The sequence below is a fragment of the Phasianus colchicus genome, chromosome 26 (genome assembly GCF_987193195.1).
Source record: "Phasianus colchicus chromosome 26, bPhaCol1.hap1.1, whole genome shotgun sequence".
Lineage (NCBI taxonomy): Eukaryota > Metazoa > Chordata > Aves > Galliformes > Phasianidae > Phasianus > Phasianus colchicus.
This window is the reverse complement of record NC_143461.1, coordinates 3,465,070-3,490,193: the sequence shown is the minus strand read 5'-3', so window position 1 is coordinate 3,490,193 and position 25,124 is coordinate 3,465,070. Positions and strand designations below refer to the sequence as shown.

Below are 25,124 nucleotides of genomic sequence, written 5' to 3'. Positions count from 1 at the left end.
GCACAGCCCTGCCGACATCCCGCAGGTACCACCACCCCCTCGGGTCCTGCCCCCTCCCCAGCTCACAGGGCTCTGCTCTCCTTGCAGATCGAGACTCATAAGCTGACTTTCCGTGAGAACGCCAAAGCCAAGACCGACCACGGCGCCGAAATCGTCTACAAATCCCCCACCATCTCCGGAGACGCCTCTCCACGCCGCCTTAGCAACGTCTCCTCCACTGGCAGCATCAACATGGTGGACTCCCCCCAGCTCGCCACGTTGGCCGACGAAGTGTCCGCCTCGCTGGCCAAGCAGGGCTTGTGATGGGGCACAGCATCACCGCGGGAGAGAGAGAGAGAGAGAGAAGATGAGGGGGGAAAAACAAACAAACAAACAAAGGGAAAAAAAAAAAGAAAAAAAAAAGAAACACAAATAATAATAATCTGGCCTTCTTCCTCTGTTCCTTTTACAGCTGCTTCCCCATCCCCTACTCGGTTAATGATTTAACCTGCTTTTACTGTTCATTCAGCTCTAGCTCCAGGACTTCAAAATCAGTGACACTTCGAGGTACAGAACCTCCTCTCCCCCCGTCCCACCCCTCCATCCCTGCAGGGCAGCGGGCAGAGCAGACCCCCACTCTGCAGAGCCGCACTGGGACCCCCGCCCTCCCCCCCCCCACCTTCCATTTGCCTGCTGATTCAGAAGAAACCTTTTGTTTTCACCCCTGAGAGCCGAGATGCTTACGAAGCAAAGAACAGCCAGGCATCCCCAGCAGGGCAGCAGGGGGCTTCCCCCCCCCCCCCCCCCCCCCCCCCCATGGCTGTGCCCAGCGGATGCTCAATTAGAGGCTTTTCCCCCTTTCCCTCGGCAGCCCCTCGTGTCGTAGAGTAGATTTGTCTGTATATGCTTGGACCGTGCCAGGGTGGTTGTTTTCATAAACGAGCATGTGTTTAATGATGCTGTCAGTGAGTGGTTGGCGCAGCGGTAACACCTGGGGGTTGTGATGGCTTTGTTTTTGTTTTTGTTTTTGTTTTTGTTTTTCCTTCCTTGCAAGGTCAGCTCAGAGCTCGCAGAAGTGGCAGCTCCACGGCTCTGCTGCGCTCGTGTGGTGGCAGCAGGAGGAGGAGGAGGAGGAGAGGAAGGTGCAATGGTGGTGGTGGTGGTCAGCCCAGCGCTGAGCGCGGTGCCCTCCTGGGCTGCAGCACCCCATGGCACCCCATAGTACCCTATGGCACCCCCTGGTACCCTATGGCACCCTATGGTACCCCATAGAACCCCATGGTACCCTATGGCACCCTCTGGTCCCCACAGAACCCCATAGAACCCCATGGTACCCTATGGCACCTTATGGTACCCCATAGAACCCCATGGCACCCTATGGTACCCTATGGCACCTTATGGTACCCCATAGAGCCCCATGGCACCCTATGGTACCCTGTGACACCCCATAGTACCCTATGGCACTCTCTGGTACCCTGTGGCACCTTATGGTACCCCATAGAACCCCATGGCACCCTATGGCACCCCATGGTGCCCCACAGTACCCCATGGCACCCTATGGCACACCATGGCAATGTGTGCATCCCCAGCACCACTCAGAGCCCCTTTGTTCTTCACTGCTGTTGTTCCCATGACAATGGGGGTTTGGGGGTTTGGGGCAGTGCTGCACCCCTGCCCTCCCTGCCCCCCGCCCCCATTCTTTCACCAACCAAAGAGGCCGAGGTGCTGCTGGAGCAGCTCTGCACCGCCCTTCCCACCCTGCACCCCACGAATTGCTGCTGGGAGGAGGAGGTGGGGGGGGGGGGGGGGCATCCATAGGGCTGCACTGAGGGCTGCGAGCTCCCAGGTGGGGGCACGGTGGGCACTGGGGGGCTGAGCAGGAGACGGATGGAGCCCTCGCCCCCCTGCCGTGGGTGCTGCTGGGGCCACGTTGAGGCCGGGGGTGGGAGGGGGGGCTGCGTGGTGTCGGGGTGGGGGGGGCTGGGGGCCCCCATTTGTGGGGTGCAGCATCGAGGGGGCCGCAACACGAGCAGGCAGAGCCCCCACCGCCCTCAGCTGGGGGCTCCACAGCCCCCCACCTTCCCCACATGTCGGGCTGATGAGGGTCCAAAGCCACATTGAGACCCTCAGGGTGGGGGGGGCGGGGGGTCAGGAGGAAGAAGAGGAGGAGGAGGAGGGGGGGGGGGTTGGAGGTCTGATCTCAGTGTATCATTCTAGCTTAGCTGCCTGTCCGTGCGTGTCCATGGTGTTCTCGTGTTTCACAACTGCTTTCCACTGTTGCCGTAAAAAGTGAATTTGGAAATAAAAACCAAAACCCCACGACTGAGAAAAGCCGCCTCTGAGTCACACGGCCCCCCCCCCAGCATCCCCCCCCCCCCCAGCATCCCCCCCCCCCACAGCATCTGCCCCCCCCAGCATCCCCCCCCCCCAACACAGACGCCGTGTTTGCGGAGGATATTTCTGTTTTAATTGATAATTTTTTTTTTCCGATTTTTTTTTTAATTTTTTTTTTAATTTTTTTTTTAATTTTTTTTTAATTTTTTTTTTAATTTTTTTTTTTTTTTTATAAGCACATCTCCGTGCTTCGCCAACAGAATCGAGACATTAACAAAGATCAGCTTCTCGGAAAGAAAAGCATTATTTTTTTCTATAGAACAAGGACGTGACAACAGCTCAAAGCAGGAAAAGAAAATATTTACAAAATACAACGTTTTTGGGGGTTGTTTTTTTTTTCTTTTTTTCTTTTTTTTTTTTTTTTTTTTCCTTTTTTCCTGTGGTTTTTATAACGCTAAAAGGGGGCATTCGGAATTTTCAACCTCATAAATAGAAAAGCATTTAAGGGGGGGTGGGGGGGGGGGGGTCGGAGCGCTGCTTTGTTGCTGATTTTGTGTGGTTTAAAGAAACGCTGACAAATCCTTCAGAACAGAACCCAAAGCATTCGGGGACGCTGAGCATCAGAACCCCCCCTTCCCCCCCCCCCAGTGAAGCAGCAGAGCTACAATTCAGTTCTGTACGATTACAAAAAAAAATGGGAAGGAGGGAAGAAGAAAAAAAAAAAAAAAAAAAAAAAGTCATCTGTATTTTTTTTTTCCTTTTTTTTGGGATTTTTGTGGGTTTTTTGGTGGATTTTTTTTTTCCCCTTTTTTTTTTTTTTTTTTTTTTTTTTTTGGTGCTGTGATTCTACAGGAGGAGTCGGGCACGGCGTCAGCGGCACGATGGGCACAGAGAAGCCTATGGGGGGGGTTGGGGGTGGATCGGAGGAACCGCAGCAACGCTGCATCCCAAACCCCACACCTGGACGAGGGCTCAGCGCTGCCCCTCCCTGCACTCTGCTCTCATATCCCCATCCCTCCCAGCGTGGGCTGCTCTCCTTTTTCCCCTTTTCTAACACCGAAACCCCAAAGGAACCGCTGCCATCCTGAGCCCCCCCACCCCTCCCTCAATGCTGCCCCACCTGAATGCCACAGCCCCTCTCCATCCCCATGGGGAGCTGCAGCTCCCAGCACAGTGGGAGATGCGCATCCCAAACCCAAGCCCTGCTCCAGCCCCACACACAGCACCTTCCTTCCTTCTCCCCCACCCAGCGCTGCTCTACCGCCCCAAGAAGGGAGGAGGAGGTGGGGGCACAGGGGTCCCCCAGGAGCTGCACCCTGCAGGGGGGGGGGGCAGCAGCACAGCCCCACAAATGGGGACAGACGTCACTTCTCACCCCTACCTTCACTGCATCAGCTCAGGAGGGGCTGCAGGGTAAGGGGAAGAGACCCTTCTGCATCAGAAACACCATCCCCAACGTCTGCTATGTCAGCTACAGCCTGCGCTCTATGCTTACACACCTACGGGGGGAGGGGGGGCTGCTTTCACTCCGCTGGGAGGAAGGCAGGGGGGCTCCTTTGTGTGACAAGGAAACATGGAAAAAAAAGAAAAAGAAAAAAACCAACGAAAAAACAGAACGAAACAAACGAACGAAACAAAAAGAAAAAAAAAAAAAAAAAAAACCAGTTTCTAAACTCCTTAAATTCACTAAAAACTGTGAAAATTCCCGGCAGGATGTTTGAATATCAAACGCAGATTTTGGAAGCTTTAATGCCAAGAGTTAGTTCTGTGTGTTGGTTTTGCTCGTGTCTCCCCGTGTCTCTATCTGTGCGCCGGCCGCTGAACCGCTGCTGCTGCAGAGGAGGAGGAGGAGGAGGAGGAAGGAGGGGGGGCTGCCGGGGGGGGGCGGCTCTTGATGCCCGTCAGGGTGGGTGAAGCTGAAGTGCCATCGGCGTCCCGGGACGATTTGCTGCCCGACGTGCGCCGGGTGCAGCGTGACGACCGGTCCTGGGGGTCGCATTGGTCCTCACACTCCGTCCTGGGGTCGTACGACAGGGGGAAGCAGCGCCGCTCCCAGGGCAGCACGGCCTGAAGGGAGAAGACAGCGGGGCTGCGGGGGCCGTCGGGATCCCCGGGGATCCTCAGGGCGCCTCTTGGTGCTGGGTTTGGCTGCCGGCGTCACCCGCGGCCGTGTGACCCCCCCTGGGGCCGCCCTGCCCGCACCCACCTGCTCGTCCAGAGCCTCGGGAGTGGAGCAGCGCGTGTCCTCGCTGGGCAGGAGCCGCAGGGAATCGCGGGACAGGGGGGTGAGGGGAGCCGAGAGCAGTTCAGGGCTGATGGGGCTGCGCGGGGAGTGGCTGTGGGACGGCTCCGAGTGGGAATGGAAGCTGCCCACGTCCGGGGATGCTGGCTGGGGGGTGGAGGGGGTCCCCAGCTGAGGGGTTGTCCGTCCGTCCGTCGATCTGTAGGACCTGAGGGAGGAACGGACACGAGGTTTGGCTCGGCTCCGCTACCCCGGATCACTTTGTGTGCCCCCATCACCCCTCCCAGGTGTGCCTGCAGGGCTGGCAGGGCGCAGGGGTTGGAGCACAGCTCACATTGAACCCCCCCTTGAGCCTACATCCATCCTGCAGCTCCCCAGAGGAAACGCATCCCATACATCCACACCGCCAGCACTGCCGGGAGCAGCCTGTGACATCAGTGTGAAATCAGCCCCTCCGTGCGACACTGAGAGCCAATGGAGGGAACCCGTGACACAGAAGCACCAACAGCTGTGGGGGGGAGGAGCTGCAAGGCGCCAGGCTTCAGATGTAAGCCATGAGAAGAGACCCATAAAGAAGCACTGAAGTCACACCCGTGTCTGCACGCATCTTTTCAAGGCGAACTCCAGCTGCAAGCAGCAATCGAGGGCTGCTAAGGATTGCATTCCAGAATCCACCTGGGCTAAAATGTTCATTGCAACACAGAAACTGGGCTGAGCTGTGCTAAGCAAAGAGCTGCAACGCTGCGGGCGGCATGGAAACAGTGCCAAGGTGCAGTTAGAAGCTGCTACAGGAATAAAAGAAACCTGTTTGGTCCGTAGGGCAAAAGACCACGAGATACTCAGATCTGCTACGGCTCTGCAGAGGAGAACCAAGGGAAGCTGAGCTCAGCAGCACCACCCAGCCCAGCAGGGCTGAGAAGCAGCAGCACCTACAGCTCCATCCCTACTGGGGACCCACACTGGTGGCCCAGGAGGGGTCACTGGGAGCTACTGGGGTGCTTGGGGAAGCAGGGGGTTCCTTCTGCTTTAGGTGAAGGTGGACCACACTGCTGCGTGGAAAGGAGATGGCAGTGCCAGACCTCTTCCCAGGGCTCTGCAGGGAACCTCCAGCCCTGGAAGCACTCACACAGCCAACGTGAACTTCAGCCCTGCTTGCACTGCAGCACAACCACACACAGATACCCCGCTGCAACCACAGCTGCAGTGAGAAGACCGCTGCACGGCTGCATGCAGCTGCAATCCATCAGCAAGATCCAAACCAAAGCATCAGAAACCAAACAGAAAAGAGTGAATCTCATCACACAGCTCTGTCAGCTGAGGACAGCTGAAAGGCGTGCTGTTTCAGACACCCACTCGTGAGAAGACACTGCAGCAGAACCAAGTGCTGAGTGACGGGAGGAAAGGAGGGACACGTGTGTGATCAGAAGCAGAGCTGTGCTGCTGTACCTGCTGCCCCGCCGCTGTGGGGGCACACTCGTGCTCCAAAGCCACCTTGCTCGCTCCATCTCTTCACACTTGCTGTGCCGAGCAGCAAAGGCTGAATCAGACAAGTCCTCGATCTGTGGGAGGGATGGCACAGGGCTCAGGCAGGGGTTTTTCATGTCGGATGCACATCTGTGTGCAGTTTTTCCAGTGAAGTAAATTGGTGATGTCCAGAGGGTGCTTCCCCCACTGCCCCCAAACCCAGCATCACCTCAATGGGAAATAGGGCAGCTCTCACCTCCTCGTTGTCTTCATCAGGGCTGACCTTCGGGGCGCCGATGTCCACCTCACGCCAGCTGCAAACACAGCATCAGAGTGCAGTCAGTCACAGCGCAGCCCCTCGTTTGAGGAAATCACAACAAGCAACACATGCAGGCTGGGCGTTAAGCCACACAGCCACACCTGTCCCCCAAACCCCCCACGGTGCCATCAGAGCACAGTTTCTCGCTCTTGCAGCCAGCCCCACGTGGAGCAGCTGCTTGCAGGCATCAGGACAACACACTCCCTAAGTCTGCTTCAGTGTGAGGCTCCCAAAGCCCCATTCCTCCCCAGCAGCTGCAGCCCCTGGAGAACAGCCCTGAGCCAAAGCTGAGCTCGTGGGCACAGACCTGGGTGTCAGGATCTCCTTGTACTGCAGCTTCTCCACGCGAGTTGTGGCGGCGACAGACATCGGGATGACAATGTTGTTAATATCAAATGAACTTTCCCCTCTCCTCCTCCTCGGCTGCTGCAACGGGAGGACAAGAACAACGTGAGAAAGTCAGAGGCTTTGCTATGGTAAGCCACTGACAAAGGATCAACAGAGATCTGGGCTGGAACTGAGTTCAATACTGACTGCTGGAAGGCCTCCCCCATGGGAACAGCTCTGAAAGGGGAGGGAAGAGCCCCACAGAGCTCAGTTCCCCAGTGTGAAGTGGCAGTGGGACCATCAGCACAGCTCCGACTGGGACCAGCAGCTCATCTTGGCTTGTGACAGCTGCTCTAGAACCTAACAGCTTCCATCTGCAGCCTGCTTTTAACCAGGTTTTAACCTGCTTTTAACCAGGGTAGGTTTTCCAAACCAGAAATAAGCTGCACACTTAGCTTATCCAACTGGGTTCAACGCTGGGTGCTCCCCTGTCTGCCCCCAAACCTCCACTGAGCCATGAGAGCAGCACTGCAGCACAGACACAGGATGCTCCAGGCTCTGAGCCCAGCACTGCTGTCCCCATGGGTGAAGCTGACAGTGGGAAGGGAAGCTCCTGCAGGGCCTCTCCCCTTCTGAAACCTGAACTGATGCTTTCATGTCCCAGAGCAGCTGTGTTCCTGCATTACACCCTGAGCTCAACCTGCACCAAGCGATGGGACGTTGCTCAGCTTTCCCAATCTGATTTGTATTGGCTTTGGTAGAACTGGCAACATGCAATAGGAACCATCATTTCTGAAGCAAAACCTGCTGGGCAGCCACAGGCAAAATGCAAAAGCACAGCGAGTCACAGTGCAGGAAGCTGCAGCTCCTGTCATGCACACACATCTCAGCTCAAAGCAGCTCCCCCCACCTCCCCAAAGGAATCCCAAAAGTTGCAGCAAAGCTGTGCAGCGTTACTGCAAAACCACCAAAACCAGACCCAAACCCTGCCCTGCCTCACAGCAGCCTATGCATAACGCCCACACCTCAGGGCTGCTGGAGCAGCACAGGTGGCTTCTGGGGCTGGAAGAAGCCAGGTGCTAAAAATCAGCATCCAGGAAGGAGCTGCCAGTGATGCTGCCCAGCACCATGCTGTAACCCTGCTATTCAGAACGGGCTCAGGGAGGAGTAGCTAAAGGAGCAGAAAGGAAGACCAAGTGCAGGAAGCACGAACAGATGTCATCTTGACATGCTATGGCTGCCTTGTCTCCAAAACACCTGGCTCATTCCAGGGAAGCTGCTGCTGGTTGGAGTCTCAGCCCCCCTGAGCATTACAACCCACCTCACTGACAACACAGCTGATGATGCAACAGCAAAACTGTTCTGGGAAAGAACCCAGAGCTCAGAGCAAGGACCGAGGTGCACACTGAGCTCTGAGCCCCAAACCCTGTATCCCCAGCATGGGCTGTGCCACACAGAGGCCAGGAACTTTCCTGGGACACACATTTCAGAGCTGAACAGAGCAGGAGGGAGCTGGGTCCTGCTTGCTGATGGCTTCCAGACACAGCTCCACAAAGGTTCCAAATGCTGTCATCCTTTCTGGGAGGCTGAGCCTGTCTCAGCACACAGTACGAGCCAAGCAATGGCTGAACCCCAGGTACAATGACAGCTGAGTCCCATCCTCAGCCCCATTTACAGCCCAGCACATGGAGAAAAGGGCAGGAAAGGGAAGAATCCCAGAGCAAGAGCTGTTGTTGTGTCAGCAGCTCTACGTTGCTGGTGCTCAGCTCTTCTACTCTGTTTCCTGGCATCCCCTGACAACTTCAGTAACCAAAATCCGGACGTGGAGCAAAGCCAGCGGACTACTGGGAACAGGAACATTTACCAGCACTTACTGAACTGACAGTGAACCTGTCGCTGCAGCCGGCTCTGTGCACAGCCAGGAGCACAGCAGACCCAAAGCCAGAGCAGAAGGAGAGCCAACAATTCCACTACCAGCAAGGCAACACCGAGCCCTGAGCTCCGGATGCTGGGGAGCACAGAGCCAAGCTCAGCAGCTCTCCAGACAGACAGCAATACTTACAGCCGTGCTGGAGGCGCCCTGGGAGCTCGTGCTGGTGGGAGCAGAGCCCTCCGAGGAGGCGGACAGCTGCCGTGCTATGGGGCTGTGAGGTGCATGGGTCGCAGCTGCTGCCAAGTAGCTCGGGCCACCGACGTCTGCATGATGCTTCAGCACTGTGTGGGGAAAGGAGGAAAAAACAAAGAGCCAGGTTAGCATTAAAAAAAAAAAAAAAAAAGGGTGGGGGGGCAGGAAGGAGGGGAGAAAAGGACCATCTCTGCCAGAAGTGGCCAATGCTGGGGTGCACCCTGCAGGAAAGAGAAGCGTTTTCTGGCTGCTGACAGCTCGTCAGGGCCTGCAGGGAGCAGCAGGCGGAGCAGGCGGTGAGGAGGCCCAGAAGCAGTGCGTTCCCTCTCCTCCGAGGGGGAGAGAGGCTGATGAGCAGCAAAGCCCAAGCTCCCCCCGAGAGCCCTGGCCGTGGGAGCCTACCTTCACTCCTCTCAGATGAGCAGTCGCGCAATCGCTTTTTGTCATGGGCGGGAGGCTGGACAAGCGAGCGCTCAGGCGCTCTCTCGGCCTTGGACACGGCCATAAAATCGTCTAAAGGCAGCCTGTGTGCCTTGTCTGCCTGGGTTTTGTGCTGTGAGCGCTCTGAGGAGGGGAACAGAGAAAGAGCCATGAAACGCCTGTTTTCACCTCTCTTTCTGCGGGCACTGAAGGCACCGGCGCTGCGATGCCGCGGCACCGACGGGCAGAGCTCTGCATGGGCACGGCCCGGCACTGGGCAAGGAGGGTCCCTACAGCCAGGACCAGCTGCACACGAACCCCTTCGGCCCCAAAGGCTCCTCTCGAAGGCTATCCATCCTCCTCTCTCCTCCCGGATCGCACTGCTTTGGGGTTACCAACAGCAGGGGAACAAGTCTGCGCGCAGCAGGGCTGGGGGAACTTACTGGCTGCGGTGAAGAAGGAGTTCACCAGCTTGTGGCGGTCCTTGCGAGCTGGGTCGGTCAGGCTGCTGGTGGGCATGGAGGCTCTGTGCTTCAGCGAGAGCTTTTTGGGAGCTTTCATTTTCTCGTAGGGTTTGTTCTGCCACTGGGATTTCAACATGCTCTGGAAGTGCAGGCTGGTCGGCACGTCTGCGGAGGGAAAGCAAAGGCAGCGTTACATCAATGCGCAGCAGGAAGCTGTGGGTCCATCGTCACCTCCTGACCCCCAGCAAGAACTGCACCAATAAATAGAGGGCTGTCATTGTGCAGCCAGGTTTGCCTGTGTGTTCAGGATGGGAGCCTACAAACAGGAGGGGAATCAACTTTATGAAAGGGCAGATAACTGCAGGATAAGGGGAAATGGTTGGAAGTTGAGGGAGGGGAGACTGAGGTTGGATGTCAGGGGGAAGTCCTTTGCTATGAGAGTGGTGAGGTGCTGGAACAGCTGCCCAGAGAGGCTGTAGATGCCCCGTCCATCCCTGGAGGTGTTCAAGGCCAGGTTGGATGGGGCCATGGGCACCTGGTCTAGTATTAAATGAGGAGGTTGGTGGCCCTGCATGTGGCAGGGGGTTGGAGCTTCATGATCTTTGAGGTCCCTTCCAACCCTGGCCATTCTGTGATGCTGTGAAGGAGCTGCTGTGTGAGGATCCAGCCTGCTGTGTGAGGATTTCCAACCTGAAGCTCTTTGAGAGAAGCACAGTAACACACAATTCACACCCAGGTATATCCTGGCAGGAGAATAAAAGGCACGTGACTCCATTCTGCTATCTGTGATCTGACTTCCAAGGCTCTGGGATACCTGAGCTCATCAAACCTACAAGAGTACAGACTGGAAGAGAGACGTTCAGCTTAACTCCTCCATTTCAGGTCAGTCCAGAAGCCAAGCAGGTACAGTGTGAAGTCCATCTGCCTGGCAGGGCATCTGCCATGGCACCAAGGCTCTCCAAACAAGCACCCTTCAGGGCCCATGGAAGCAGCAGTCCCCCCAGTGTGCTCCCAGGCTCACAGCTGCACCCAGAGCACCCAGCCCTGCCCATGCTGCCTTTTCAGACCACACTGCAGAGGGGCACAAACTGTTTTTGGCCACGCTCCTCAAGTTCATTTCACCTCAATCCCACACAAATGCGCTCTCCTGACCTCAGCTGAAGGGTGGAACACTACTGGGGTTATTTAGTGCTTTTCTTGTGAAGACAGGCTACACTATGGGGTCAGATCTAAAAACTGCTGGTCAAAGCAAACTCCCCCAGCAGCACTGTCCCTCCTCCAGATCCCACACAATGTTTTTGCAGGGACTCTGAAGTGACCCTGAGCAGAGAGGACCCTTCCCAGAGCCCACACAAAGAGCAGGGATGCCTGCCAGCCCTGCAGAGGGGCCAGCACTGCAATTCAGAACTGCTGTGGCATCTGGGAGCTGCAGATGACCTCAGAGGGCAGCATGAAGGGATGGGAGCCCTGCTGGCAGTCTCACCAGCTGAGATGGAAAACCTTTCCCACCCATTCCAGAGGCTGGAAAGCCCCAGGACAGGCAAACAGGGCTGCAGGCTGCAGTCACTGACAGGGGAACCTGATGCTCAGCAAAAAGCCAGGGCAGCAGTGTTCAGAAGACTCTGGTTTTGAAGCTCCCACTGAGCCCCATCCATTTGGGCAGCAAAGTGTGAGAGCAGTTCTTCAACCACTCCACTCTGCAGAGACAGATCCCAGCGGGGAGGGAGGGCTCAGAGCAGTCCCTGAAGATGCCACCAAGGGGAAAACAGCCTCTCTGCTCATCTCCTGCCTTTTCCTGGAAATTCTTTTCACCCTCAGCAGCTGACACATCTGTGGAAGGATGGGTCAGGCTGAAAGGAGGTGAAAACACCAAGACAAAAGGCAAACAAACTGTGCTGCCCTTGCAATGGTCACAGCCGCGGTGCAGAGCTTCCAAGGGCCGGCAGATGGCAACAGCACCGAGCCCAGCACAGCTCACATCCTTCCACCAAGGTTATTACATCATCCCCAAACTCCCAGCTAGAAATCACAGCAAGCAGAAAAAGGAGAAGAGAGTGGGGACAGAGAGCTCTGGAAGAGGGTTAAAGCCTGCTCCCAGCCATGCTGTGCACTCCACACTGCTGCACAAAGTCTGTGCAGAGCTGGATTTTCCATCTGTGCGCATGAGCCCAAGGCTGTAACCCAACCCAAGCACAAACTGCAGAACTCCACCCCTCCCAGCAACCATCCCCTTCTCCAGGGAAACCTCTGCCCTGGCCTCCTGACATCCCAGCTCTCCTGCAAGAGTGCCCACTGTATCATCTGCACTCCTGTTTGCTTTGGTCGGAGAGAAACAATGATGGGTGGATAGCAGTTCATGCAGCCAATAGGTTTTGGTCAGAGCAGCAGCAGCCTAATGGGAACATCCCTTCCTCCTGTACCCTCTGACCCACCCAAGATCATGGACAACTCCATACAAGGTCAAAGAAATGTCCTGCAACTTCCACCAATCCACAAGTGGTTTTATGCAGATAAAAAACCTCTGCTGAGGTCTGTGCCACCAATCACCACGGTCTGATGTTTGGATGGTGATGGAGTTGGATGCAAGGATCCTTATGGTACCGTCCAGCTCAGGTTATTCTACGGTTCTATGACACTGACACTGGACTTTCAGACCACAGCCAATGCTGCAGTAAATGCTCTGCTCCTAAAACCAGGTGCAGATGAAGAGCTTGCTCTTAATTGCATCCAGCACACCCGCACCTCTGCGGGATGAAGGCTGCACAGCTCCTCGAGCCCCACACACCCCTGGTGTCCCACGTCAGCACCCAGTGTGACCCCCCCCATCCCTCCCCACAGCCCTGCTTTGCTGTGCTCACCATCTGGGAAGGACAGCACGGGGTGGATGCAGGAGTCCAGCTGGGACAGGCGCTCCAGCAGCGGTGCATCGTACTGCATGTCCAGCGGCGCGGAGCTGCGGGCACCACACAGAGCACACGAGGGGCTCACATCACAGCTGCACCGAGCCAGGCTGTTCCGATGGACCTGGGCAAGGGGACAGAGAACTTCAGCATCTCACGGGGCTCCCTTTGCATGCTGCCCCGTCAAATAAGTCCTGATTCTTTGTAATACCTCGCAGCAAACCTGTTGATTCAGTCTGGAGCTTGCATACGCACAGCTGAGAACAACTACTTGCCCGCACACAGCATCTCCTAAATTTGATTAAAAGTGTTTATCTAGGCTGAAAAACTCATTTATAAAACCATGAGACAGCACAATTCTGTTGTCAGAGAGGAAAAACACCTCCTTCTAGTTCAGACAAGCCAGGGAACCACCACTGTGCCAAGAGCTGACACCTACAGGGATGTCTTCGTGGAGTGAGGAGGAGAGGTTTTCAGTCTTGGTCCCTAAACCAGGAGGGACCTTCAGTTCACAGAACTACAGACTTTCATATAAACCTCCTCTCTATAAAGCCACGGTGGTGCAGATGCACAACTGGATGTAAAACAGAGTCAGTAACCCATGAACCCCCACTGAAATGAAAGGATCCGTCAAATCAGATCCTGTGAAGTCTGTTGAGTCTGGTATTATTCAGATAATTTCCACTAATGACTTGAATGATGGAAGAGATAATATCCTAAAGCCTTAGCAAATAACAGTACAACTGGGAAGGGCTGCAAGCAGCTTGGAGGAGAGCTGGCATGAGAGAAGTGATGGAAAATGAACCAAACACTGCTCAGTGAGGGTAAAAGCACAGAAATACCCCCAGCGAACTGATTATTCCCACTTTTAAGCCAACTCAGCTGGCCAAGAATCTGTTTTGCTCAGCAGAATGCTTCCTTCTGAGCTTCTTTAAACCCTATCCCCCACAGAGCGAGAAACCCTGAAACTTCGTGGTAATTAAGTTTGACTTGAAACACTTCTGACTCAAATACAAGTAAGTGGATTTGCGCCATCCCCACTTCTGCAATCCTAAGAGCTGCATGCACAAAAAACCCCGTCCTTATTCCCTCAATTTCGAAGCATCTATTCTCCAACTGACAGCTTATGGCACTCCTAAAGGAAGTTAAGAAGGATGAAGCATGGTTTGTCCTCACATGGGATGCTCAGAGAATAAACTCTCTTTCTGCTGAACTGAATTCTGCATGCGGGCAAGGGAAGATGGGGAGAAGCACAAAATAACGTGTTAATAATGGGTCTCTGTTAATTCCTGTTCTCAGTGTTTCCTATACCTGATTTTTCACTGCTTCACTCAGCTGCTCCCATTTTAGCAGGCTGAACCACCCGGCCTGAAGCTTACCTTAGGACAGGTGGATTCTGAAAAGAAAACCCCGTGTCAGAACCCAGCACTGATGACAGCTAACAGAAACCTTCAGCAAATTAAGAGCTTCTTTGTTTCTCCTTTACTTCTCCCACTGGGCTGCTCTTCCTCCCCTCTTTATAACCACAAACACTCCCAAAGAATGGAGATCTCTTTGTGCACAGCAGAGCGGACCAACTACGGGTGTGGAGCTCCTCTGGTGCAGAGCTGGAGCTGCACAGAGCAGCAGAGGAGAGGAAAGCAGAAGGGAGCAGCACCCACCTTTTTGGACAGGGGCATGATGCTGCTGGGTCGGACCAGCCGTCGCTTCTTACAGCTGAGCACCGGGCGCGTGCGGGCGGCCACACACGTCCCATCTGAAGCTGAAGAGACCACATTCATCCTCTGCTTTTTATGCAAGAGCTCCTCAGCTTCCTGGCCATCTCCCTGAGCGTGTTCTGCCAGGCCAGGCTGAAGACTGAAGAGAAGAAGGAGGAGAACGTTATTGCCCAGTGCCACCAGACAGGGTCAAACCTTAAGGTGAGACGTAAACTTCTGACCAACACTTGGGAACCACCCCTCCAATGCCTCTCAGCAGTGACACCAATGCTAACCCTCACCTTTCCATTCCTGCCCACATGCAGCATCCCTGCCCTGCTGTGGCACCGCTGCACGATGCCACCTACTAAATACCAGCACAACCCCACATCCACAGAGCCTTTCCATGTCTATTTTACGAGTGTTTCACAGCTAAAAATGCAAAACATTCAAAGCCCTGTGGCCTGATGCCTTGTAATTGAAAGGCTGCAGGCACACAGAGGGCTGTGCCACGGCCTGCAGTGCTTCAGCTGTAGGCACGAGCAGGTCCATGGGTATTTCTGTATGTGCCCACACTGCAGCATCCTGCCCAAGGTGCACTGCATGTGTTTCTGCAGCCACTGCCAGAACCTCCAAGCACCACATGGTTCAACCCTGACATCATCCTCCAGCACAGGAGAATTGCTTTTGCTTGTTTGTATTCCTGCCCTTTGAGACTTTCTCAGCAAAAGCAACCTGGAGAAACAATGCAGAGAACCTCATTCCCGATGGAATGGATGGGATTTGGGGTCCTCTGTACCTCCAGAAAAGCAGGCCAATGGTTTGCAGATCTTTCTGCAGAATAACTGCAAGCAGGCCTCTAATCTCTGGATCACACCGTTTGCAAATGTATTCAAAAGAACCATAAAAAACAGTTTTGAACATGCTCGCTGCCTGCAGGGCCCGTCCATGTAAACACAGCTCTGCTTAATTCCATTTTCAGGAAAACAATGCTGCATAAAACCTCAAGCAAGAGATCTCCTCCAACACTGCTTCCAAGCACGACTCACTGCTGAATTATTATTTTATTTCCAAAAAAGAAACCATTCATACCATCACCCACCCAGTTACTAACAGCACATCACAGGCTGGGCTGCAATCCTAAAAATGGAGCTCTATCTGCACTGGGGAAGCAGCTTACGTGTTGATAACTCCATTGACGGGTCTTGGTGCTCCACAGAGCTTGGTGGGATGGGACTCAGGAGTACTTGCAGCAGAAAGACCCAAGCTGTCCAAGGGCTGGGATCCAGAAACACTCTAGGGAAGGAGGAGAGAGGTGATACATTCATTTGTGGAAATCCCTAACAGTCACAGTTCTCTTATTCCAGTTTCCAGCTGAGGATTCTGCACTGTAGCTCCGTGCTGAACTCTGAGACAAGGCTCCAGAAGATGGTGTGCAACAAGAGATAGAGGTAAGGACTTGGGAGGGAGCAGCTCCAGCAGGAGGGTTGGTGCACGACAGCACTCCCAACGTGAGAAACAACTCCCCTTGGGCAACCACTGCGGAGCAGGAAAGCTCACTGGAGGATTCAAAGGAGATTTCAGCATTTTGTCTCAACAGTGCAAAAAGAAAAGCTCCTCACCACCTGCACAGCTCACGGGCTGCTTCCCAGGGCTGGCACTGTGCTGCAGCCCCAGGCTGCAGGCTCTGCCTCAGTCGGTGCTGCAGGGAAGGTGGGGGGCGAGGGGAATAGGCCTGCAGAACTGAATTTGTGTTTTAACCAAATACCTGTGCAAACACGGTCTGAGCAGCACTTCTCAAGATCTCCCCAATCAGAATGCACACAGGCTGTGGTTTTAGGGCCTGAACAGCTCCATAAAACCAGAACTGTCTGATACACACAGTGCTGGAAACACCTTTTTGTCAGAAGAAAGCAAGTAGGAACAAAGTGCAAGACGCACACCTCTCCTTCTGCCTGGGGTGTGAAAAGCAGACAAACCCTCCCGACCTCAGTGAGCAGCAGCTCCTGCACGACTGCAGCATGGAAATACTGAGCAAGGCAGAAGCCCCACTCTTTCCCCTGGCAGCAGGGGAAGCAGGGGACTGCCACGCTGCTTGCCAGCAGATGCTGGCTTTGCGGCCCTGCCTGTAGCATCGCTGCTCTCCATGGAGCTGGTGCCAGCACAGTGCAGCAGGCTGCTGCCCCGGGCACCTCCGTGCAGCTCCTTTTGCTCTCAGACTCTCCTCCCCTCCCCCAGGGTTCAACGTCATTTCTTCTTGCAGCATTTCCTGCACTCCCTGCCAGTGTCTCTTTAGCTGGGTTTCCCCCTTTGCGCACGCAAAGGGCGGTGGTGCATTTCAAGTGCTAATAAAAAAAAGACAAAAGAAAAAGACTGACTTATCAATCCCCACGTCCGGCCAGCCCCCTGCTCACTCTGCGCTCCTTCCCAGCAGCATCAGCTTTGCTTCTATTAACACATCCCCTGCAATTGCTCTTCAGCTCAACGAAGGACCGGCACCGAGGCACGGCAGCGCAGGGCTGCAGGCAGCATAGCAGGGACCTGACTCAGTGGGAAGAGCACACTGTGACAGAGCAGGGCAAACTTCTGCCCGCTGCCTGTCTGAGGAACTTCGAGGGCTTTCCTGTGCTTCTAGTAATAAAAGGTTTCACCTGTCTGGATGCAAGGCTGTTGGGCTGCTCCAGGCACAACTGGGAGCCCCGTGCCTGCGGCTGCGGGCTGAGCTGTGCCCTCTGGCTGAGGGCTGGTGAGCCCCAGGCAGCACCAACGCCTCTGCTGGAGGCACGGGGTGGGAGGGCACTGCGTGACTCATCAGCTCTTTGGAAACGTGGTGTTTATTCTCTCCTCCAGGAAAGGCCTTAAAGGAGGAACTCCTCATCCAGGGCGGTCTCTGGGTTGTTTTTTTTTTTGAGATAGGAACACGCAGCAGAGGAGCTGGAAAGCATCGATCCGTTTATCAGCACCATCCCAGGCCGGTCCTATCGCACCACGTCGGGCTGTACCTGAATGGGGGACTCCCATGGAGCGGGGTGACTCTGAGAGCTGAGCTCTGCGCTCACAGGGCAGGGGCAGAGCTCCAGCCACCACAGTGCTCCAGTCTGAAATCCTCTGCTTCCAGGCCTGGAGGCCACCAAAGCCTTCAGGACACCTGGGGCTGGTGGGAGAGTCATGGGCTCAGCTTTACGTGCTTCTGGTTGCCAGGAGCACAGAGCAGCCCTCAGCAGTAGTCCAGGAGGGCTGTTGTGACTCCACCCCAGCAATGTCCCCCATGTGCCCAAAAACACGGGTTCAGATCTGTAGACACAAACCCTTGGAACACGGCAACACCCTACCAAGACACTCCATCAACATCTCTTGCCTGTCACTACAAATTTCTGGTGCTTCTCCCCACTAGCAAGACCGGCAATCAACAGATAATAAGAACATTTCCATCTTCAGGCAAAAATATTATTCACCTCCCAAATCTCCCAACGCAGAGAGCAGACATCTCCTGACATGCTCTGCAAAGCCTTGCCCCTCACTGCCAGCAGCATTAACTCCTCCCAGGACCCTCAGCCACATCCCACACACCAACCAGAAACCCAGCACACACAGCCCAGACTCCCATTGGCCAAAGGAACTTTTCAGGAGAGGATGAGACCCAAAGGTGAAGGGCTGGGAATGGGACAGGAGGCACTGCCTCCCCTTATTCTGCCCTGCACATCTCTCCCAGCTTAAAAACAACACAAGAACCTAATTCTAAGCAGCGGGAAGAGTTCCAAAATGATAAGCAGCTTTCCAGCCTAAGAGATATCCTAATGCAGCAGGAATGGTCTCTGGGCTGTGAGCAGAGCGAGGCTGTGACTCAACACCCCACCCCTATGAGCAAGACTGACCAGGCACAGCCCCCCAGGGATGGGTGCCTGAGGGCAGCTGTTCTGCTCACACCTCCAGCCTCAATCAGAGCAGGCAGCCACGTGCACAGCAAGGAGAAGTGGAGGTTTGCTGCAGGAGGAGGCATACAGCAAGGCAGAAGCAGCCCAAAATAGTGCCAAGCACCAGCTACTTCTACCTACTTGACAGTAACTACGCTGGCTCTGCACACATGTTGCTCCTTACTGCTCAGTGCTATTTATTACCTGTTGGACTCCATGATCCTTATGGGTCCCTTTCAATTTGGGGTGTTCTGTGATTTCCTACTTGGCAGCCCAGCCCATGGCAGGGCTTGGAACCACACCATCCTTCCAACCCAGCCATTCTAAGACTCTATTATGTGCTGCTGTTACCCCCAAGACCTGCAAGAGATGGGATCTGTGCAGCACTAGGGCTGTAGTAATAACAATCTGTCTGAAGAGCTGCTGTCCCAGTGAAAGGGATGAGAAAAGGAGCAAGCAGGAAATGAGTAACAGCAGCGAGATGGCTGTGAGCAGCAAAACCAGACAGCAGTGGCCAAGCAAGCCTGTTCTTTCCTATAGAAATCCATAGACATTTTCTATCCTATACATACAGAGATGATGCCCAAGTGTATGGCAACTGTCCAGAATGTGTAGGGACAAAGCCAGAAGGGACACAGCTCTTCCATCTGCACATTTCCAGGTTGAAAACAGACCAGTACCATCAGATAAACATCCTGAGTTAGATAAGAACGGAAATTTTCCTCCTAACCCTGCAATTTGATTATTCATCTCCGTTATCAGCCTATTTACAGGTCAGCTCCCAGCAGCAGCCAACTCCCTGTGCAAGCTATTCCTGCAGAGGATCGGAGCACGCTGTCCCAGCAGTTGTTTATGATTCACTGAGAGCTTTTTGGGTTAAAGCATGGATGGGGGGGGAGAGGGAGGGGGACAGACGGACATCTCAGCTCGAAGGCAGACGCTGCGTAATGCTGTGCCAGCCCCGTGGCTCTGCTCTGATCCCAGTCCTGTATGAAACCCTCCCGCTCTGCACCACGCCGAGAGGTTTGGGCTGAGCTAATCTGCTAATTAAAGACCTCGGCTCCAAACACGCATCTCCAAGCCACGTCAAGCGAGGAGATGTTTTATTACACTCACTTGGAATAACCCCTTGTGGCCCGCTGCGAATCACAGAGCTCACAGTATTTCCTACCATCGCTCCTGACAGGTTTCACAGGGAGAGGAGAAAACACTCCAAGTTCGATATTACGGATGTTTTCCGTTAAGCTTTTTCTCTGTATCATCTGCACTGAATTCTGGGCACAGAATCATGGAATGACTGGGTTGGAAGGGACCTCCGAGCCCATCCAGGGCTGCAGGTTTGGGGCAGAACGACTGGAAAGCTGCATAGAGAAAAAGGATCTGGGGGTGTTGGCTGCACGTGAGCCAACAGTGTGCCCAGGCAGCCCAGAAAGTCCAGCAGCATCCTGGTTTGTGCCCCCCACACCACACCACGGCTTCAGAACCCTCTGCTATGATACATCCGTGTGTCCCTCAGGATCAAAAGTAATCACAGCCATCCCAAACCGCCTCTGCTCCATGCCCTACATTTCTGCATTAAATAATAAATACCTGGCGCTCAGCACCGCTTCCAGAGCATCTCACTGAAATCATTAGTTCCCTTTCTAAGGGGGAAAGCTCAGGCAGATATTAATAGTCACATCTTCAGAAGCACTTGCTAATTGTGCTGCTCTCAGTTTGAGGTGCTTTTGCTGGAGGGAAAGGATTAGTTAGGATTTTTAAGCTTCGTAAAATGCTAATGCATATTACAAAGGTACCCCAAGGAACTCTGTGCTAAAAGGTGTTTAAATCATATCATTTATTAACCCCAAAGTAAACCGGGAGGGGAGAGCAGCGGGCTGGCACTCCCAAAGGACAAATCCCATTGGGTTGGGGGTGGAGGGCCGTGCTCCACGCACTGCTGCACTCACCAGCCGCTCTGCGCCGGGCTCCAGCTTCACATCAGCACTGATGGGACGGGATGCATCATCCACTGCGGGGTCAGGGGGCGATGCTTCACCGAGGACTATCAGCCCCTGAAAGAGATGGAACAGAGCATGGATGAAATGCGGCTCCTTCGGACCCAGCAGGGCAACGGCGCATCCATCGTCCTTGGGAAGAAAACAAACATGAAAACCACAGTGCAGAGAGGCTTGCATTCCCACAGCATTCTTCAGACGTGATGCCAAACCGAATCCCTCGCTGCCCGGAGTTCCCTGACACCGAAGCTGAACTCGGAGGCAGCTGAAGCCAGCTCACACACTGCAGCCCATGAGCACCCACTGCTGCCCCGGGCAGCCACAGCATCCCACCCTTCCCTGCTCTGGGTGCTCTCCACTTGGAGCCCCAGCAGGCTGCAGCCAGCAGAGCAGAGGGAATGCTTTGCTGGAGCAAAGAGAGGGAAGAGGCTGCTGGAACAGCAGGCGGTGCAACCTGCTGCAGCTCCGAGCAAAGCAGGTTGAGCAGGTGCCAAAAATCACCCGGTCAGAATCGTAACTCGGGGCAGATTTTTCAAAGTCATACACACAAAATTCAGTAAGAAAGAAGAGAAGTGCTGGTAAACAAAGCTGTAAAGCTGGTGGGGCAAAGCCTGGTGGCAGAGCACTGATTTGTCAGGGTTAACACGCTCTGTCCTGTCTGTGCTTCGCTCCAAGTGAAGCCTGGACTATTTCCTCTCCTAACAACACAAAGTCTAACAAAATCATGATAATTACACCTAATCTGAGCAGCACTGTAACGAGGCAGCATGCAATGTGCAGCTGGGAGAACCTGAAGGCCACAAAACCAAAGTCCTGCAATGGTGTCGATGACCAAAACCATGGATGGGACCAATCCCACCTCCCATAGGGTTCATCCTATGCCTTCACACATCTTCTGTACAAGAGATCTGTAGCTCAACATTGGTAGCTCATCCTCCAGAGATAATAGTTTAAAAACAGATCATTGATAAACTGAATATAACCATAGGTAGCCTCTGACCAGCAATTAGCAAGCAGCCAGCTTCTGGATAAACAGAATGACCGTTTCCTGTAGTTTTCTGAGATCCAAGAAGGATGTTCAGGAGATGAGGGAGGCTGAAGCCTAAAATCAATTAAACACCTGAAAAGTCCCCCTAGGAAAGCAAGTCATTGCACTCCAGTGCTGCTCCCAGAGCCATCCCCAGGTGAGCTGCAGCACAGCTCAGCCATCCCTGCATGGACAGTGAGGAACTGGGTCTGAACACAGCACAGGAAGCAAGGAAGCTGCAGCACATCCCTCTGCTATCAGTGCTCCTGTGACTGTGAACACTGCCAGAGGCTGTATTTTAACCTCCTTATATATTTGGCCAAAGAAGCCAAAGCTGAGTTCTGTTGATGAAGAAACCAACCTGTCTCCTAATTCTTCAACTGCCCTCATACAGCTGGAACTGAAGCCCATTTCAAAAGGCCCTTTGCACTACTGAAGTGTGTATTCATTCTCTCACCTTCTCTACTTGCTGCATGTCTTACCTACTGACAAAACCAGGGCACACCTTCCAAGCACCCTTGAGCTCAATGCCAGCAGCACGATGAAGAGGTGATCTGCAGCCCTGACAGGATGGTGGCTGTTTGCTGCTGTTTGCTTTGCAGGCAGGAAAGTCACTGCCAGATCCCGAGCATCTGAAATCTGATGTACCTTTTTACTCTGACACAGCACTGTCACGTTCTTCTCCCTTCAGACCTAGAGACTGCAACCTTAGATGAAACACACCAGACGTGTAGCCACAGTGAGGCCATTCCATAGGCCTGCCAAGCTGCCAGGACCTGCTGAAAGCACTGCATCTTCTCCTCCATCAGTAGATTTTGCTTCTTTCTGCCACTCCTTAACTTTTAGCAAATGAATTTTGAGCCATTTGGGGTTTTATACTTCCCAACCACCCTGCAGGACCTGCAAGGTGGAAGGATCTTTCTGATGCTGGTTCATTCATGGATGTAACAACCGCTTCCCACAAGCTGCCTTCTCTCCTCCTGATGCTGTATTCTACCCAGACAGCCATGCTCTCCCCTCTGCCCTTTACAGTCTTCACTCACCACTTAGCCTGCTCTTCTACATAGCTGCATAAAGGCCCACAGCCTTCCTCCCCTGCCTGTGCCTTTCTTCCCATTGCAGCCATCACCAGAACACCATAAATCTCAGGGAGAGAGCCTGCTGCACTGAATTCCTGAGGATCTGTAAATGGATGCAGCACCAGGATCCTGCCTGCCACAAACTCAGCATTCCTCCCTCCAAGGGCTGACATTCAGACATGCACGCCTGAACAAGTCCTGATAACCATTCCTGCCTCATCCCTTCTCTGCTCTCCCCCTCTCCTGCCATCTGAGAGCAAGTTTGAAAACAAAATTCCTGCCATAAAGGTCAGCACTTACAGCCCTTTTTTTTTTCCACTGTTTCAGCTTTAAGCCTGTGCCATCAGATACCATCTGAAGATGGCTTCCTCCACAGCCCCATCCCTCCCCAGGAGGTCTCTCACTGAGCCCCATCTTCAGATATTCCCAAAGAGAAAGAAAGAGTGGAGTGATGGGGGAGTGCAGCACACATGCAAAAGCAATTGGTGTTCAGCACCCAAAGAGTGGCTTTTAACCGAGGTGCTGCTCTTCACGTCACCGTGGAAGAGGACTGCACTCAGCCCATGCCCAACAGCATCCCCATCAGTCACAGCTGTGCAATACACTTCCTGAGCTGCAGGGAGGGGAAAAAACACATCGTGCTTTGCACACACTGCAATCGGAAGAGAACCATCAGGAGGCAGAAAGGGCAGAACCCCCCTGGATCCCAACAGTGCTCACCTTATTGGCTCTGATCTGCTTGTAAATATCCGTTTGCTGCCGGATTCGGTATTCCAGGTCTGAGACGTGGGCTTGGAGCCAATTCCAGCGACTGACGATGGCTGCACGGTCTGCTGCCCATCTCCACTCTGCCCTTCGTCTCCTGGAAGAACAGACAGGGGAAGGGGGGGGGGGATGATGATTTTGAGTGTGACTTTAATTATCCAGCCCACAGAAAACCGAGCAGAACTGACAGCCAGATCAAAAGCGACACGCCGAATGGCACGACTGATACCATCTAGCCACTGCTAATGACTACCAGCCCGGCCACAGACGTGCTGTAAAAGCCATGCCTCTGCAGAGCAACACGAAAACAACTTTGGGTACCCAATGATTGAAGTTCTGCCTATGCAAGCGTTAAGGTTTTACTCCACGCTCAGCTGAACCAGCAGCTCCGGTTCCTGCAGCCAGACCCACTTCTGCAGGTTCTGGAAGGAACAAAACCCCTCTGCCCTCCTTTCCAAGCTGCACCCTCTTTGCATGGTCATGAAATAAACCCTGACACCAGCACAGAGCATGTGGCCACACTGGGACAAGCTTCACAACGCACCCATGTTTGGAGAGCTCACGGTGCCTTGCAAAAGCTGCTGCCCTGCAAGGAGGTGTTGCAAAGGAAAGCAAGCAGCAGCAATCGTTTCTGCATCAGGTGGCTTGACCCAGCAAACAAAGAAGCTGGGAAAAACCATCAGATATTACCGAGTGAGCCGCACCTCTGATCTGCATGGCTGAGAAGTGAAGGTGAGAGCACACAAACATGTGGGTGCACGGGGAACCCACACGCTCTGCAGCCCTCAGCTGACTTCCTACCTGCTTTCTCTCTGCTGCAAGCACCAAATGTGGCCCAGCAGGAACATAAATGTGCTTTTGCTGTTGTGTGGATCACACCATTGCATTTTACGGTCAGCTGTTACAACAACACCTCACCAAACTGCCACCAAACTGCAATGAGCACACAAAGAGCAGTGTATGTGTAAATCCACAGCTCTGCTCTCCTGCATTAGAAACCCTTTATTACAGAAACACAACCTGAGCATCCGATTTGCTGGATAAGTGCTCCGACTACCCAGGAAGCACAAACCACAACACAGGCAGCAGCAGAGGCTGCACGTGCAAACGCAGCACTGCACAGCACTTAAGAACTCAGGACCAAAACAATCCCCTTTTCTCCTCATCTCATCCCCCTGCAGTGCTTCTGAAGCACAGCACGGTGCCCGCATGGTGCAAGCAGAACCCACTGATTCCCACTGCCCATGCCCTGCACAGCACCCCCAGTTTGGTGCCAGCAGATGAAGGCACGTTTCCACCACCATAAGCAATCGCTGCAGCAGCCTGCAGGCTCCCCCAGCCTCACTAAGACCTCCACTAGCCTGAGTTCTTCTCTCTGGCATATTTCACCATATAAAGAGCCCCCTGCTGTGCTTGGCTCAGCACAAGCCTTTCCAGAGCACGTTATTTCTCCAGGAATTGACTTCTTCCATGCTCTTGTTGCACAAGCTGAAGGCAATTCAGCTCCAGCAGCCGCGAGTCAAACCCAACATCAGACCTCCCCAAGCTTTGGACTCTACACAGAGCTCTGCAGCCTTACCACTGCTCTCTGGGGACCAAGAACAGTGCAGGAGGAAGGCAGAAAGCTACTGAGAGCTCCCAAACCTCTGCCTTCCCTTTGCTTCCCTCTGCCAGCTTACAGAGCACCTGATTATATTGAACAGCACCGGCCCACTCTTAAACAGCACTCATTTGGATCACACAAATAAAAGTGTAAAACCTTTCGTTTGTATCTCTTTCCAAACACTTTGCAAAGCAGAACTGCAGCCCCACACCTGCTGCCGGGGCAGGGGAAGCTGATCCCTTCCTTTTAAGCTTTGCAGACATCCAAATGATGCTGATGGAAGGGTTGATCCCATCTGCTGAGCTGGCAGCACCTGTCCTGCTGGGGGACACAGCACGTGCCTGGATGGTGCATGCAGCACAGGAGGAAGAGCAGCAGTTAATTATGACTGGAGAAAGGCAGGGGGGGAAAAAAAATTCCTACGTGACATCAGTGCACGTCCTTGGGATGGGTCTGAGTCCTTCCATA

The 25,124-nt window shown here is 53.9% G+C and overlaps 2 protein-coding genes across 27 annotated transcripts in view; one reads left to right on the top strand and one right to left on the bottom strand.

Moving 5' to 3' along the window:
- MAPT (microtubule associated protein tau) overlaps positions 1-2,310 on the top strand; it is a 37,340-nt gene extending 35,030 nt beyond the window's left edge. For 22 of the 23 annotated variants that reach the window (XM_090125301.1, XM_090125296.1, XM_090125307.1 and 19 more), the window contains one exon: positions 88-2,310. In XM_090125301.1, the coding sequence (XP_089981427.1) occupies positions 88-303 (216 nt within the window). In that variant the 3' untranslated portion in view covers positions 304-2,310. The remainder of the gene's footprint in view (positions 1-87) is intronic. The other variant, XM_090125293.1, reaches the window with a different exon arrangement.
- A 1,734-nt stretch (positions 2,311-4,044) lies between these two features.
- The window catches only part of KANSL1 (KAT8 regulatory NSL complex subunit 1), a 66,586-nt gene continuing 45,506 nt past the window's right edge, over positions 4,045-25,124 (bottom strand). For 3 of the 4 annotated variants that reach the window (XM_031600905.2, XM_031600904.2, XM_090125233.1), the window contains exons 3-15: positions 23,009-23,150; positions 20,135-20,239; positions 15,452-15,567; positions 14,236-14,431; positions 12,533-12,698; positions 9,654-9,839; positions 9,193-9,354; positions 8,728-8,879; positions 6,646-6,764; positions 6,276-6,333; positions 6,002-6,114; positions 4,520-4,763; positions 4,045-4,380 (exon numbers count right to left, since the gene is read on the bottom strand). In XM_031600905.2, the coding sequence (XP_031456765.1) occupies positions 4,114-4,380; positions 4,520-4,763; positions 6,002-6,114; positions 6,276-6,333; positions 6,646-6,764; positions 8,728-8,879; positions 9,193-9,354; positions 9,654-9,839; positions 12,533-12,698; positions 14,236-14,431; positions 15,452-15,567; positions 20,135-20,239; positions 23,009-23,150 (2,026 nt within the window). In that variant the 3' untranslated portion in view covers positions 4,045-4,113. The remainder of the gene's footprint in view (positions 4,381-4,519; positions 4,764-6,001; positions 6,115-6,275; positions 6,334-6,645; positions 6,765-8,727; positions 8,880-9,192; positions 9,355-9,653; positions 9,840-12,532; positions 12,699-14,235; positions 14,432-15,451; positions 15,568-20,134; positions 20,240-23,008; positions 23,151-25,124) is intronic. The other variant, XM_031600907.2, reaches the window with a different exon arrangement.